We start from the raw sequence: 14220 nt of genomic DNA, 5'->3' as shown, positions 1-14220 counted from the left end.
GTTATCAACATTTACAGCACACCAGCAAGTGGGAGCGTCGTGAATGTCGTTCGCTCCTCAAAGTGAAATGAATGCGAAGAGACATCAATTGAAAACCCAGGGCCTTAGCAAAGGGTGTCGTGGCTCATCATGGTCCATGATCGTGAAGGACATGAATCTGCACGCATGCCCTTCATGGGTAGGTCAATCGAGGCAGCCACTGAAAGAGACTGAAATATCAACATTTCTTTTGATGGTATGCTAGACGGACAGCAAAACAATACCGTCTGGAAAATTTGTCTTTGAAACGGCGATTACCCGATAGAATGTTTTGGATTCTTTCCCGTACTAGCGCTCAAGATCACGGACCGAGGGTGCGCAGAGACAAGTTCGGGACAGCCATCGAGATACGCAAGTACAACCAACTCAGTCAAACTGCGGGAGACATCCAACACGCTCTGCGCTCAAAAAGAAAAAGTTAGAAGGGATACACAGCAAAGCTTAGAGAAAGAGGGCGGACTTCACACTGGGAGCAAAATATATTTAACGGAGAATACGAATAAGATGGGGCGCACAATGAACACAGAACACTAGATGCATAACGAATTGAGTGCATTGAAAGTCGAACACAACAGATATAAAACGATACGATATGGTACTTGCCTGCAATGCGACGTTGGGCCAGGACAGCGAATGGGTTCTTCTAGCCTGAACCGCCAGCACCGCTGCTCCCTTTACGAGTCCTGACAACCTTATTTCTCAATGCTCGCTCCTTCAGTTCTTTCTCTCGCTTTTCTAGATCATGCTGCTCTAATCCTCCATCCTAAAAGTTATCATCAACGTTGGCTGAGCACGAGTAATCAAGAAGGTAAGCATACACCATCCCTGTCTGCATTATCCCACTTATTTCGCCTGGCTTGACCCTTAATTTTCAGCTCGCCCCTGGCATTTTGCGGAAGGGGCTCGTCACCGATTCTCATTCTATCAACATCCATACGCGAGGGTGAAGGACTACGCCTCGCAGGACGCTTTCCCTTTCCGCCATCACCGGCTTCATCGTGGGTAATCCGTCGTCTGACAGGCGAGCGAGAGACGCTACCCCGCCTACGAGGACTCGGACTCCTGCGACGGGCGTATCTCAGCGCAGACCGTGACTGGCTCGAAACGGGAGAGGGCGAACGCGATAGCTTACGACGCTGAGGCGGAGGACTTCTGCTATTTCTCTCTCGCCCGAATCTCCGTGGAGGTGAGCGCGAGTAACTGGGAGACCGTCTCCGTCTCCTTGGTGGTGGAGGCGACAGAGATCGAGAGTCAACCGATGGCGAACGTCTGCGGCGGCGAGGAGAAGGAGTCAAGGAGCGACGACGACGAAGGGTAGGCGAGCGCGTCCGGGATCTACGGGGCGGAGGGGAGCTTCGGCGGTACACAGGACTGCGGGATCTGGAACGCCTCGGAGAACGCGAACGCCTGAGGGAAGGAGGCGGGGATCGGGAACTCCTTGCGTCAAATGGAGAGCTTGGAGACGGGGAGCGTCTGCGATGGGGTGGTGGACTGCGAGAAATTCTGCGGCCAGGACGCTATACCTTATAAGCCTTAGAGGATCCAAAAGAAGCATGGAGTGGACTTACACCGCTACCACGTCCACCCCAACCGTTATCTCTACCTCGGCCACCGCCTTCAAATCCACCTCTCCCTCTGCCCCTGCCTCTTCCGCGTCCGCGGCCTGCACGTTCACCTCTTTCCTGGTCTCTTATCTCATCGAGACGGACCCTCCTGTCTCTCTCACCTATGGCACGCACGTCACCCTCGCGGGCTTTGCGCATTTCCTCTTTCTTCTCCTCCACAAACGTCTGTGGAACGCCTGCGGGATGCTCTTGAGCCTCGAGCAGTAGAGACCAGAGAGCAGTCATGAACGAGGGCGTCGATGCCGTGAGGAAACCTGTCAGGTTTATTTGCATTTTCTTTGGGTCTGGAGTCTAGAGGAGAATACAATTGACACGGAAAAGTCTTGGACATGTACTAAAAAGCTTACGGTGTGATTTGGGTCGTCGAGGAGACCCATGGCATACTCGACGACCACTTCATCTTCAAAACCAACGAGTTCTGTGACTTTTTTGGCGATCCATGGGCGTATGACATTGAGATTTACTTTTTTGAGGTCCACCTGAGGAACGAGATACATGAATTAAATTTAGAGCACCAGACTTGGGTGGCCCACCTTTTTATCAAACTCTGGTGGAAATTTCATAGACTTCAACAACTTCAACTCTTTGTCAGAGAAGCGACGGTCCTGGTCTGCAGAAGTGCCTTTGAAGAATCCTGTGATTCAAGGCGGTGAGCAGGATCTTGGTGGAAGCACTCAGTGAAAGGAAACTTACCTGCGTCGGCCATGACTTGACCAGAGCTTGGTTGATAATTAACTTGGGAGCGTCGAGGAGTGAATATTGAATGTTTGTACGAGTTTGGAAAGAACCTCCCACGTACCCAAGTTTGAGTCAGCTATCTAGAAGCAACCTCCGACTCAAGTTGAAACGTTCACCATCAAGTACTGCTTGTAAATAGTCAACCTTGCTTGAGATGATCACTCTTGTGGCAATTACTCTCGAATATATAAGAATGGCACTCGGTTTTTATGCAGTAGCCAAATAAGAGGTCGGATCTGTTGTTTGAGAATTTGCATTGCTAGGCTGATTTGCATTTTGCATGACCTAGTAGTACGTCCTAGCGATTTGGTAGAGTCCCGATCCTCTGCAGTTGAATTCTAGTGATGCTAGAAAACCAGACATCAATAACGCAATTCGAAAACAGACCAACGGTCTAAAATTCTAGATTCCCAATCCGTCACTGTCTTGCAATATCGCAAACTCATCATGATAAGCTGCTCTCGGACTGCAATATGAAACAAGTGTTCGGTATCGAACTACTGAGCATCCAATAGTAAGCCATCTCGGGGTTTTGGATGTTCGGTCCGCTTTCGAAGGTATCTGACATCCTGTCGTTGGACTGGTATGTCTTTGTGATATGAGACAAGTCACTCATCAGCAGGCCCGGGTATAAAGGAGGCGCAGGCGAGCACTTTCAAATCCTATTCTGTGTTGCGTTCCATCCTCGCTCTCGTTTCTTCGACGCTGTGCAATCGTCTCGCACTCTCACCTCAAGCCGCTTCACGTTGTGCTATGATTGACTATACCAAGGCAATCCCTTTCGTCTTCGTTCTAGCACCTATCCAAGACGCACGATACGCTCCTTCTGGTATGACCGATCCAGCAACATGCACTCTTTCGGCTTCCGCACAATCTTCTCCTGGTTCCGATACCCCCCACGCCTTTCTCGACGATTCATTCAGCTCAGACGATGCAACATCAAAGACAAATCAAGATGATACTGCGTCACACACCTTCTCACCTTCATTCTCGTGTCGTGTTGTCGAGCTTTTCATCATACTTATTGGTCAAATCGGTTTCCTCGCACATCAATTTCTACGAATTTCTGAAGTTGTTGATGCTCTCTCCTCCTCGTTTGTGACTCTCGAACAGACCACCGACCTCGAAATCGCGAACCTCTGTGCCACAATGGAGCTTGTCAAGCAAGAAATCGATTTTGTCAAAGATCAGACTCGTTGCCACGTACAGATGATGACCCTCGAGGCTAGAGAATTCGCTACCCTCATTGCCAATCAGCAACGCCAAATTGACGACCTCGGAAAACAACTCTACGACGAACGCGAACTTTCGAGAGATACCAAGAAAATTCTCGACAAGCTTACTTCTCATGTCTCGCAGGATAACACTGAGCTTGATGTTTTCCGCGAACGCCTGCATGATCAACTCGCCTGTCAAATCCAGGATCAAATTCAAACGGAACGTGATGTCATTGACCTTCGCAAGGAACTCGATGCCTTTCACGAACGCCTGCATGGCCAACTCATCTCTCAAGTCGAGGATCAAATCCAAACGGAGAACGACGTTGCCGACCTTCGCAAGGACATCCTGAAGACACTTTCTCTATACCGCACGAGGATTTCAGCCCTGGAATTTGCATCATCTCAAGCCAAACCACTTCAAGACGTTGTTTGTGACTCCAAACCCGTACGAAGTGCTACGGATGTGGATGCTAGCCCCCTTCCGACACGATTTCTTCCTGGCTTTCAACATCTTCCTACACCAACGAGCGCTGCACCGAAGAAGCAAAGGTCAGGTATCTCAATCTCTGCTAGATCGCTTCGGTTCATTGATCGTGAATCAATCTACATTCGTGTGTCTTCTCGTTGATCAGTTGTGACGTCTTATTAACTGACATATATTCTTTCAGAGCCATCCACATCAGTCGAACCAAAGACAGCTGGAATCCACATAAAGTCCACCTCTCCAAAGACGCCTCCGACAGTTGATTCCGTCAGACGTTCGGTTACTGTCAAGTCTTCGATTTCTAAGGTCCTGCCGAGCTCGAAGATTCCGACTCCTGGCACGAGAGTGTCATCCGCGCCTAAGGGAGTCCTCTTGAATAATCCCTCATCCAAAGGTAAGGAGTTCTCGCTGTTATAATTTGCAATTCTAAAGACGAGACATACATAGTCTCATCTTGTGATAACCGTGCTCCCGGGGGATCTGCGACTGTCAAGAAGAATGGTAGTGCTATCAAGGACAAGGTGCAGGAACCTAGATTTCCTTCTCTCAAGAAGAGCGGCAGTGCCGTCAAGGACAATGCGAAGGTACTTAAACCTCTCAAGAAGAGTAGCAATGCCGCTAAGGGCAAGACGCGGGAACCTAGTCAGTGCTCTTCTTCTTACCCTGCTTCTTTCGTCCTAACCCGCCCATACCTGAGATAACAACCAGGTGTTGCCTCCGTCCTCGTCTCCACTCATTCCCGCCACCACATTACGTGCCCCGGACTCGACGTCCCGGCCCGACAACGCATGGCATGGCATTGCTAGTCAACTCCTGTTGTCGTCACCATCCTTGGAAGCCCTGGATGTTGCTGTGCAACTCCACTCGTTGAGCGATCTGTGTGATCCATTGCCTTCTCTAGATTCGATGTCCTGGCTCGACGTCGCATTGGATAGTATCACCAGTCAACCCCTGTCGTCATCATCATCCTTGGAAGCTCTGGATGCTGCCGTGCAGCGTCACTCGCTGGGCGATCTACGTGACCCGTTGCTTTACTTAGACTCGATGTCGTGGCTTGATGAGTGCCACAAAGTTTCAGGTCAACCTCTTCGTCCGTCACCTTCCACGGAAGCTTTGGATGCCGCTGTGCGGCTTTCATCGCTGGACAAATTGTGCGGGACGATGCCCTCGCTGGACTCGATGTCCTTCCTTGACGCCGACGCTCTTCCTGTCCCTCCCCTCAAGAGTATGTACTCTTGCTATTTTATAGAGGTGCTCTGATTCTAATGTCTCCTCCGCAGGTCTTGGCCGGGATAAGGCACAAAACATCAATTATTGTCACCGAGAACGTCTTCGCCCGTCATCTTCCATGAAAGCTTTGGATGCTGCTGTGCGACTTTCATCGCTGGACAACTTGTGCGGGACGATGCCCTCGTTAGACTCGATGACCTTCCTTGACGACGATGCTTTTATAGTCCCTCCTTTCAAGTGTACGTGTTGTTGCACTTTTCCTTGGGATGTGTCTCTGATTCGAACGTTCCATAGCCCTTGTACAGAGTAAGCCTTGAAGCCTACGTGCTTGTTTGGCGTCTCTTGGTACTTGAGCACTGTATTCCCCCACACCAATACATCCCCATCCATGGCTAGTTGTATACCCTTCTCATTTCCCTCCATTCCTGAGTTGCATCCTATTTTTATATTCTATCATATACCATTTCGTCTTGTATTGTTCTATTTGCTTGTTCTCTTTCTCTCTTTCTTTCTGTCTCTCTCATTTTCCCTATGTTGTAGCTGTTTCTTCTCTATACTTCTTTCTCTAAGTTAGTGTCCTCTATCTCTATCTCTACATACTCTACGCATTCCTTTCTGCTTTATGATATCATTTTCCTTGTTTTCTATTATATCATAGTCTAATATCCCTGCTGGAAACTGCTGCTGTGCATTATGAGCTGCGTTGGCTTTTCGTTCACCTATCACGCGCCAAGCTTCAAAGCTCTCAAGGCTGGCATGCTTTTCCGCGGACTTGATGATAGCATGAGTTCAGATTCACATATGCTATCATCCCCATGGTACCACATGGGCGATTTTTGCATTTCTTGGGCTGCAGAAGCTATAGTCAAAACTTCATCTAGCCTACACCCACAAAGCGGACGTGTTGAACGGAAATCCAGATATTAGCTAGATCCAGTACAATTGACTTATAAATAGAATTTTTCAATTGAAAAAGAAGCGTGCGTGATGAGCGCTGAACCAATGGCCCATCATTACGTGGCGACGCGACTCCATTCAGCTGTCGTGATAAGGCTATCGCCGATACCAACGTTCATCACTCCTAGGTCTCCGAGTCAATCTGCCACACGTCCACGCTCTCCATTTATGCCGACCAAGTATTGGCACGGCTGCTCAAGACCATTGGATGACTTGTCCACGTCCGAGAGGGATGGTACATCCAGGGATTCTGGCACGTCGAACGGTGGGTTCTGAATCCCCGTGGGCTCGCGCAGAGCAGCTTCTCGCAGTTTCTTTCTCCCCCACTCATTACGGACCGAAGTAAGATGAATGTGCGAGTGTGGGGGATCTGGTGGTGTGGGTGGAGTTTTCTTGTTGGCCATCGTACCTTTCTGATTAGATCGAAAGGTTGAAAACGACTCAGAGGGTTAATTATCCCGCTATAAGGCGCAGCATGTTTTAATCCTGAATACCAATTTCCTCCTCCTTGCAATACATGCTCCAAGTGGAAGAACATGCCTCGATCACCGCGTTTAAATTCGATCGAGCAAGAGGGTGAGAACGACAATAATGTCTCTGACTTGGTCCTTGCTGGCTCGGAAGGTCGCGTTGGATTCAGAGGCCTTTTTGAAAACAAATTCATGTGAGCGATTTGGAGATGTGATGTGGATATGAACGATGGGATACATTTGCGGCGCAGACTTGGTATATCATTGTTCTCGACTCTTGGAGGATTCGTGAGTTATTTGTTACAAGATAAATGACCACTAGTAACACCGTGCCTTATCAACAGCTCTTTGGCTACGACCAGGTGAGTTGGGCAATGTGTTCTTATGGCAGCTATAGTAGGTACACGTCTGACTGCATATCAGGGAGTCGTGAGCAACGTGCTCGCCATTGAATCTTTTGGAGCCAAGTTTCCGGCGATATACACGAATGCAACGCTGAAGGTAAGGGTAACATTCCAATAGACATTGTGCCTATCTGAGTTACACTACTTTTAGGGATGGTTTGTCTCCACACTTTTGCTCGGTACGTCAACGTGACATGCTGCGAGCGTCCGTCCGTCAATCCATATCCGCAGCTGCCTGCTTCGGAGCTAATGTGAACGGCCCCGTCTGTGACAAAGTGAGGTTTATCATTTGGCGAGACAGGATAAGTTGTGATAGACTACGACTCAGATCGGGAGAAAGGTAGACATAATATGCAATGTGGTGATCTTTCTTCTCGGTAGTTCACTCCAAGCAGGTGCCACGTCTCCTGGTAAGTTCTATCCCGTTTTCTATCCCGTTCACATTTATCAGCTTTGCTGAAGATTCTTTTGTTAGTTTATCTGTTTGCCGGTCGCGCTGTTGCCGGTTTAGCAATTGGTTCTCTGACGCACGTTGTCCCGATGTATCTCGCTGAGATATCCAGTGCCAAAATTCGTGGATCTTTAGTTTCTCTGCAGCAACTCGCTATCACATTTGGGGTGAGCGAAACATCTATTACTGAGGTTATGCATTCAACACCACAAAATGTAGATTCTTGTTAGTTGTGCGTGGCAGTCTGCTTTCACATATTCGTATATGCTCATTACTCGAAGACTGGATTGCATATGGCACGTCACATATCGGGGGAACCCGATGTGCCCCTGCAATACCACACACCGGAGCACTTTTGAACGGCAAACCTACGTTCGATCCTTACACCGATGTCCCTCCAGGTGGCTGCACTGGTCAAACTCAAGCGTCATGGAGAGTTCCGCTTGCGTTCCAAATATTCCCTGCTTTGGTGTGTTGGTCATATCTTCTGCTTCCTACTCATACCCGTGGAAGTGCAGTGTCTTGGCATTGGCATGCTCTTCATGCCATACTCGCCCCGTTGGCTCGTTGAGCGAGGCCGCGAGGAGGAGGCTCTAGAGGAGCTGTCGCGTCTTCGCCGGAAGCCCGCTCACGATCATTTAGTTCGCATTGAATTTCTGGAGATCATGGCTGAAGTTCGTTTTGCGAGAGAGGTTATGAAGGCGGCATATCCCAATGCAGGGCCAATCAGGCAGATAACCAATAAATACTTGGCATTGGTTTCTAGTTGGCCAAAGTCCAAGCGTATAATTGTTGGTTGCCTTACTATGATGTTCCAGCAATTTATGGTGGGTTTTCAAATCAGTCTTTCTTATCATTTGGTGATTTATGATTTGCCAGGGGATAAACGTAAGTCGTGGTCCATCTTTCTGGAACCAACATCGCTTACATCGTTGAAGGCTCTCATTTATTACGCGCCTACGAGTAAGTTTTACGAATCATCTTAATTGTTGAGTTCAGAGTTGACTCCTCATCCACAGTTTTCGGCCAACTGGGCCTTGATCCAAATACTACCTCCCTATTTGCCACTGGTGTTTATGGAATTGTTAACGTGAGTTCACAACATTACGTATAAGCCTCCTAAATTATTGTTTTTTTCAAGATGCTCGCAACTTTACCTGCTATCGTTCTTCTCGATAGTTTAGGCAGGCGACCTCTGTTAATCTCTGGTGCCGCCGGATGTTTCACTTGTCTGGCAATCGTGGGTTCTCTTGTCACCGTTTACGGCACGGACTGGCAAGCACATGCGGTAGCGGCTCGCATCGCTATTGGTAGGTGCACTGTAATTACCTGCAGAACACGTTAAACTATCTTACAGTCTTCGTGTTTATCTACGATGTTAATTTCTCTTACTCGTGGGCTCCGATTGGATGGGGTGAGTGGTTCGTTTCACCTTCTTCAAGGATTTAATATATTTGCCAGTAATTCCCAGTGAGATCTTCCCATTGCACCTCCGGTCCACTGGTATCTCCATTACTACATCGACCACGTGGTTATCAAACTTGTGCGCGGTTTTATCACTCCCCTTCGTCTTTTTGGTATTGATATGCTTTAGTGTGGTTGGGCTCGTTACACCAATAATGTTGAATGTGGGGGGGATGGCGTACTTTATCTTTGCCGGATTTTCTCTCGCTGCGTTACTCTCAGTTCGTACGTCAAATCCCAAAATCACGTCAAATAGTACGCTTAACTCGCTTTATAGTATTCTTCTTCCCAGAGACCAAGGGTCGGGTATGTTTTTTGCGTACGCATGTCCTGTCGAACGTGGCTGACGATGGTGTACAGACCTTGGAAGAAACGGATGCTGCATTCGGTGACAATGTTACTGACAGGGAACGAGAACGCATGGAGGGTATTTGTCGAGAGCTTGGACCGCCCGTCCGGGCCCTTTTAAATGCATAGTGACAAAATTTCTGGCTGGCCCAGGTCATGTTCCCATTGAGTCGATTCATCCGACATGTATATTTTGTACTCCTTTTTCCCTTTGTACCCTCAGCATCATGGCCTCCGCATGAAGTTCTTTTTACAGTATCGTTGGTATTGAGGACGCATCATTGTATGCTCTTCTTAAAAACGCTTTTTGAAGACAGGTGGTTGCGTGCCGTCTGGAACTCTTTCTATCGAATTGTTCAGTTCCTATCAGTGAAACTATACTACGTGCGTAAGCACTGTTTCTATTCCCGCCCATATATTCTATCTATATTCCAGATCTACCAGATGCTAAAGTCGTTCTTCGCTACGTAAGAACACCCCCACTCTCATCTAATTCTCTCATCAAATGTCGACTTATCACTCATCTCAATCGTGCAAATGTATCTCGAGCTGTTCGTTGACCCCGAGTCATTCATACTGAAATTCAGGTAGCGCATACTGAATATGCCTGAATTGGCTAAGGCAGTAAGTAATGGAGAATCACTACTTCGTAAATCTCGCCAACTCTTGAGACAAGAATGCATGGACGGATGGCGACCTCGTCCGCACGCCCTTAACCCTAACCCGAGACCTCTTCCCATTCCTTGAGCACAAGTTTGTAGTAACGCAATTCGACTGCTACAGTAATTCAGCAATCACCCATTCTCACCCACAAACCGACAAGATTCCACAGACGAAATATACCAAGCGTTTAATGGCACATAAAGCCAAAAATTAGAATCTGAATCAGTGGTTTTTCAAAGTGTTTACCTCTCGCACCGTCAAGGCTTGCATGCTTTTCCGCGGATGCTAACATGCACGTACGCACACCTATGGTGTTACGCTCGTGCCAAAAGCCTATACTTTATTTCATTTTCAGTACAAGCCAAGCTACAGTCAAGTAGTAGTCTGCCTAATGTTTTTCATAGGCTTGCGCTAATGTAATCTCGCAGCCAACTCCGAGGGGCGACCTAGCATGCATGATTCAACTATGTTGTCATAGGGAAGAATAATTAACACATTGTATAAATACACATTTGCTATCATCTCAATCTTTTTCAAATTCCTACGTCCCTCCTCGCTAAGCCATGTACCTGAACATAGGCGCCTATGGAAGGTATCAGGGTAGCTTCATTCTGAGGCAAACAGTATTCACCTTATCCGCCAATTCGCTTGTATCCACGTTGGCACCTGGGTCCGGACGCCCATACTCACGATCGCGTCTCGCATTATCGTACTTGTATGACACCCACAGCACTAGCGCGCAAACAGTGGCAAACGCCTCGAGGCCGCATGATACAGCGAAGCCGAGGCTGCACCGACAGCAATCAATCAACACATGCGGACACAGGGGGAGGGGAGAAGGGTAAGACGCACATGTACCTCGGGCCATCCGTCGAAGGGTATATGTGCGAGCCGAGAATACTCCCGCATTGCCCAATCGCCATGAACATCGGGATACCCGTCGCCTTCTTGGTCTCAGAGCCGAGATTGTGTGCAACTGTTGAAAACGTGAGCTGTCGTGGGAAGACGCGTCGTGAGTGATAAAGAACGTACACCATGCGATGATTAAGCCAATAGCGGTGTATGTCCCGCTCGTGATGCAGAATACGGCGAAGTATCGCACGTGAACATTGTTGGGGACTGTGAGCAAAAGAAGGTAGCCTGAAATGACACATGAGGGATACTCTGAACATAAACCAAACTAGGTGCCACGTACCAATAGCACCGACAGCACAGGAACCTGCAACCGCCAAGCCACGGTTTTGTATGCGGTCGGACGTGTAAGACGTCAAACAAAGGACGATGGCAGCCACTGCATATGGTGGTACTGTGAGTAACTGAGCGAGCGCGTTGGCTGGAACGAAAATATCAACAAGGAAAACTTTCATTCAGCCAAGGTAGTACACACTGTACCCAAAAGTCTCGATGATCGTTGGCAAAAATGCCGAAATGCTTGCCAGAGCGCAATTCACACCAAAGTAAATCATTCCTCCAGTGTATATGCGCCAATCAAGGAGAGCTATCATGATGTGTTCTAGAGTAGGACGAGTCGATGAGGCCTCGCTGCGTAGCACGAGGATAGGGAAATAGCTCGCCTTTGTTAATCACAGCGCCAACATCCGCACTCGTGCCCCTGTTCATGCGTTCCAGTTCAATTTCTCTTTCTCTCGCATTCAAGTATCTCGTGCTCTCCGGTCTGTCGGGGAGAGCGAAGAAAGTCAGAACACCGAGAAGAAGAGCCGGAATTCCCTGAGAACAACCGAATTGTTAGCCAATAAGTTTACAAGGGACGGAGCACGTCTAAATCGCGCCTGAGGCTGAAAATTAATCCTGATAGGTGTTTTATAGTATTCCGGGAAAGCACTAGATAATACCACTCCCATGCCTGCCTCTTAGGTGTAATGCAAGAAAGGCTAGCACAGCGAACATTGCGCAGTGTAAATGGGTTTAGAATATCGATCCCTCTGCACCTCTCAAAGGCCAGGGAGACTCGAAACATCGGCCAGAAATGGGATACAACAAGATCCAGGAACCGCAGCACTCGACCGGATAAATGCGAGCGGATCAACATCTTGAATACCACTTGTTCCTTGAACAAACATAGAACACCGGCACTAACCTCAATAAGAAACAGGACTTTCCAGTCCCACTCTCCCCCTACACCAGCGAGATGCGGTCCGTACCCGACTTGCTGCACGCCGAACGCGATGAGCCCGCCGAACGCACCTGCGACCGCCGCAAAACCAAACCAGTATGCCATGCGCAAGCCCATTTCAGAGCGAGTGTAGAAGAAGGCTTGGATAGTCGTGTTAACAGTCCTGTTTCTCCACGGGTCTATTGCATGATGCATGACTTACAAAAATAAAGTGGAATTGCAGGGCCAAAGCCAGCTTCAAATACGCCAAGCCCAACGCGGGCGGCCATGAGACTTCCAAAGTTGAATGTCGTTGCCTGCAGAAAAATAGTATGCATCATGAGCAACGGTTCGAGTTCGAATATGGCTAATAAAGACAAAGAGGCTGTAAAATGGTTGAAGGTCAACGGGGCGCAGGTATTCAAGCAGTATAGTCCGCAAGATCTATTTGATCAGTAGATAAGACAGGTCAAACACACGTCAAGGCTTGACCTGGATTTCACGGCAGAAACTGGCTGCTCTGACGCACTGGTAACTTACTAGGGTTGATAAACACGTCACAAGAGGAATTGTTCATGAACAAGACATTCCAAGTAACCAAAGAATAACTTGAAGGGAAAACGAAATGTACATATAAAGAGGAGCGGCAGTATGACTCACCATTAACGTGGAACATATACCCCACCCAATAGCCGCGCCCGCTATCCAATAGGATGGTGGAAACAACTTTGAGATTATCGTTGCAGGAACTTGGCAGATAATCTGGGAGCCAACAAATCAAAACTGGGGCGATGAACTATAGTTGCATTACTGACATATGAAAAGAAAAATGCCGAGTTGACCCAATCGAACAGTATACCAGTAGGGTCGCCACCAAGGTTCTCCTCTGCGAGTCCCTGAAGGCGTGCATTTCCAAGATTCGTGCGATCAAGATCTGATTCACAATCAGTAAAACATGTCAGCTGGCTATCGTGATAAAATTTCACGCACAAGCAAAAAGATAAAGCAAGCATGTTATGGGTAGAATCCTACGGTCAAGCTTACGCACGAGCCTCTTCTCTTCATCAGATGTAGCGATGGGTTTATTGCCGCCAGCGTCGCTTGTAGATTTAGTTTCCCTCTCATCGGAAGATGGGCGTTTTTCTTCGTCCAACATAGTGGGCCGAGGTAGACGGAGGTGACTCACGCACGTGAGCGGAGTAAGTAGCGAGCTACTTCGCGATACTTCACGATATTAAAGATGGTGCGCGAGCGCTTGCAGGAGCAAGAGAACAAGAAGTAGTATGGGACTCGAAGACTCCAAACGTTTATAATGAAATCGTGCAAGTCATGTGGACTGTCACACCAGCAGCCGCGGTGCCTGTGGGTAATTCGATAGAGCGAGCTAGCGCTGGATAATGCATGGCAGCTGATGAGTGCGAAGAAATCTCACGCGAAATTCGAATAAAGTCATAACTTGCCCCGCTGGCCCCCGGATCAAAGAACTATTCCTGGAGACCATCCCCGCAGGGCAATCTTTGTCGGTGAGGCATGGGCGCACGGGCAATAGCTAACTGAGATGCTCCACTGCCCCTTTGGCTTCGGGTTCCTGACGAGGCACGGCTCCTGCGGACATAGACATCACCCAGTTGAAGTCATCAATCGAGTCGTTGAAATTTCAAATTTCAAATTTTGAGTGGTATATGCGATTGATGCCAATAGGTACTTATCACGTGGAGTTACGACACTCATCCAAGGCGATATAGTGTAGTGGTTATCACTCGGGATTCTGACAATTGCTGATTTCCCGAAACCCAGGTTCGAGCCCTGGTATCGCCTTCACCTTTTGCCTTTTTCATTCACTAGGCTGGTGTATCTCGACCTGCTCAGCACGACACCGAGTGTTTCCCTCTTGTTGCATTCTACCCCTAGTCTCGCATGAGACTGTTGCTTTCCATTACGATCATCCTTCCCATCGCATCAGACTCGTATAACATGGTTCGGCCTTTATGTGCACATCATTTTTAGCGCACTA

The 14220-nt window shown here is 48.2% G+C and overlaps 4 protein-coding genes and 1 non-coding gene across 5 annotated transcripts; 3 read left to right on the top strand and 2 right to left on the bottom strand.

The window, feature by feature from the left end:
• Positions 1-1556: 1556 nt before the first annotated feature.
• BJ212DRAFT_1262399 (PWI domain-containing protein) lies at positions 1557-2299 on the bottom strand (the record flags this gene model as incomplete). Its single annotated transcript, XM_041330261.1, has 3 exons — positions 1557-1955; positions 2012-2143; positions 2180-2299. Coding segments are annotated over 3 exons (651 nt in total), but the record flags the coding sequence as incomplete, so codon positions are not given.
• An 856-nt stretch (positions 2300-3155) lies between these two features.
• BJ212DRAFT_1476282 (uncharacterized protein) lies at positions 3156-5653 on the top strand (the record flags this gene model as incomplete). Its single annotated transcript, XM_041339352.1, has 6 exons — positions 3156-4233; positions 4291-4500; positions 4554-4748; positions 4804-5331; positions 5387-5575; positions 5631-5653. 6 exons carry the CDS (start codon positions 3156-3158, stop codon positions 5651-5653), a joined length of 2223 nt encoding a protein of 740 aa, XP_041197454.1.
• Positions 5654-6829: 1176 nt separating this feature from the next.
• Positions 6830-9995, top strand: BJ212DRAFT_1532000 (D-xylose-proton symporter; the record flags this gene model as incomplete). Its single annotated transcript, XM_041341774.1, has 20 exons — positions 6830-6957; positions 7015-7051; positions 7108-7125; positions 7187-7264; positions 7319-7346; positions 7399-7442; positions 7496-7577; positions 7643-7785; positions 7838-7850; positions 7900-8087; positions 8137-8445; positions 8498-8506; positions 8557-8581; positions 8638-8708; positions 8760-8928; positions 8976-9032; positions 9080-9161; positions 9213-9307; positions 9360-9388; positions 9443-9995. The coding sequence occupies 20 exons, from the start codon at positions 6830-6832 to the stop codon at positions 9557-9559; spliced, it is 1722 nt and encodes a 573-aa protein (XP_041197453.1). The 3' UTR covers positions 9560-9995.
• A 484-nt stretch (positions 9996-10479) lies between these two features.
• Positions 10480-13848, bottom strand: BJ212DRAFT_1566513 (MFS general substrate transporter). Its single transcript, XM_041341974.1, has 12 exons — positions 13197-13848; positions 13022-13140; positions 12867-12968; positions 12430-12523; positions 12192-12367; positions 11668-11821; positions 11481-11606; positions 11289-11426; positions 11126-11233; positions 10946-11069; positions 10725-10881; positions 10480-10676 (listed from the first exon to the last, which is right to left on the bottom strand). The coding sequence occupies exons 1-12, from the start codon at positions 13360-13362 to the stop codon at positions 10650-10652; spliced, it is 1491 nt and encodes a 496-aa protein (XP_041197452.1). The 5' UTR covers positions 13363-13848; the 3' UTR covers positions 10480-10649.
• Positions 13849-13941: 93 nt separating this feature from the next.
• BJ212DRAFT_t32 lies at positions 13942-14024 on the top strand. The gene has a single exon. It is a non-coding gene; the product is annotated as a tRNA-Gln (tRNA).
• Positions 14025-14220: the final 196 nt, after the last annotated feature.

This window comes from Suillus subaureus (assembly GCF_016647635.1).
Source record: "Suillus subaureus strain MN1 chromosome Unknown BJ212scaffold_4, whole genome shotgun sequence".
Lineage (NCBI taxonomy): Eukaryota > Fungi > Basidiomycota > Agaricomycetes > Boletales > Suillaceae > Suillus > Suillus subaureus.
The sequence above is the reverse complement of the archived record's forward strand: the minus strand, read 5'-3'. Positions and strand labels throughout refer to the sequence as shown.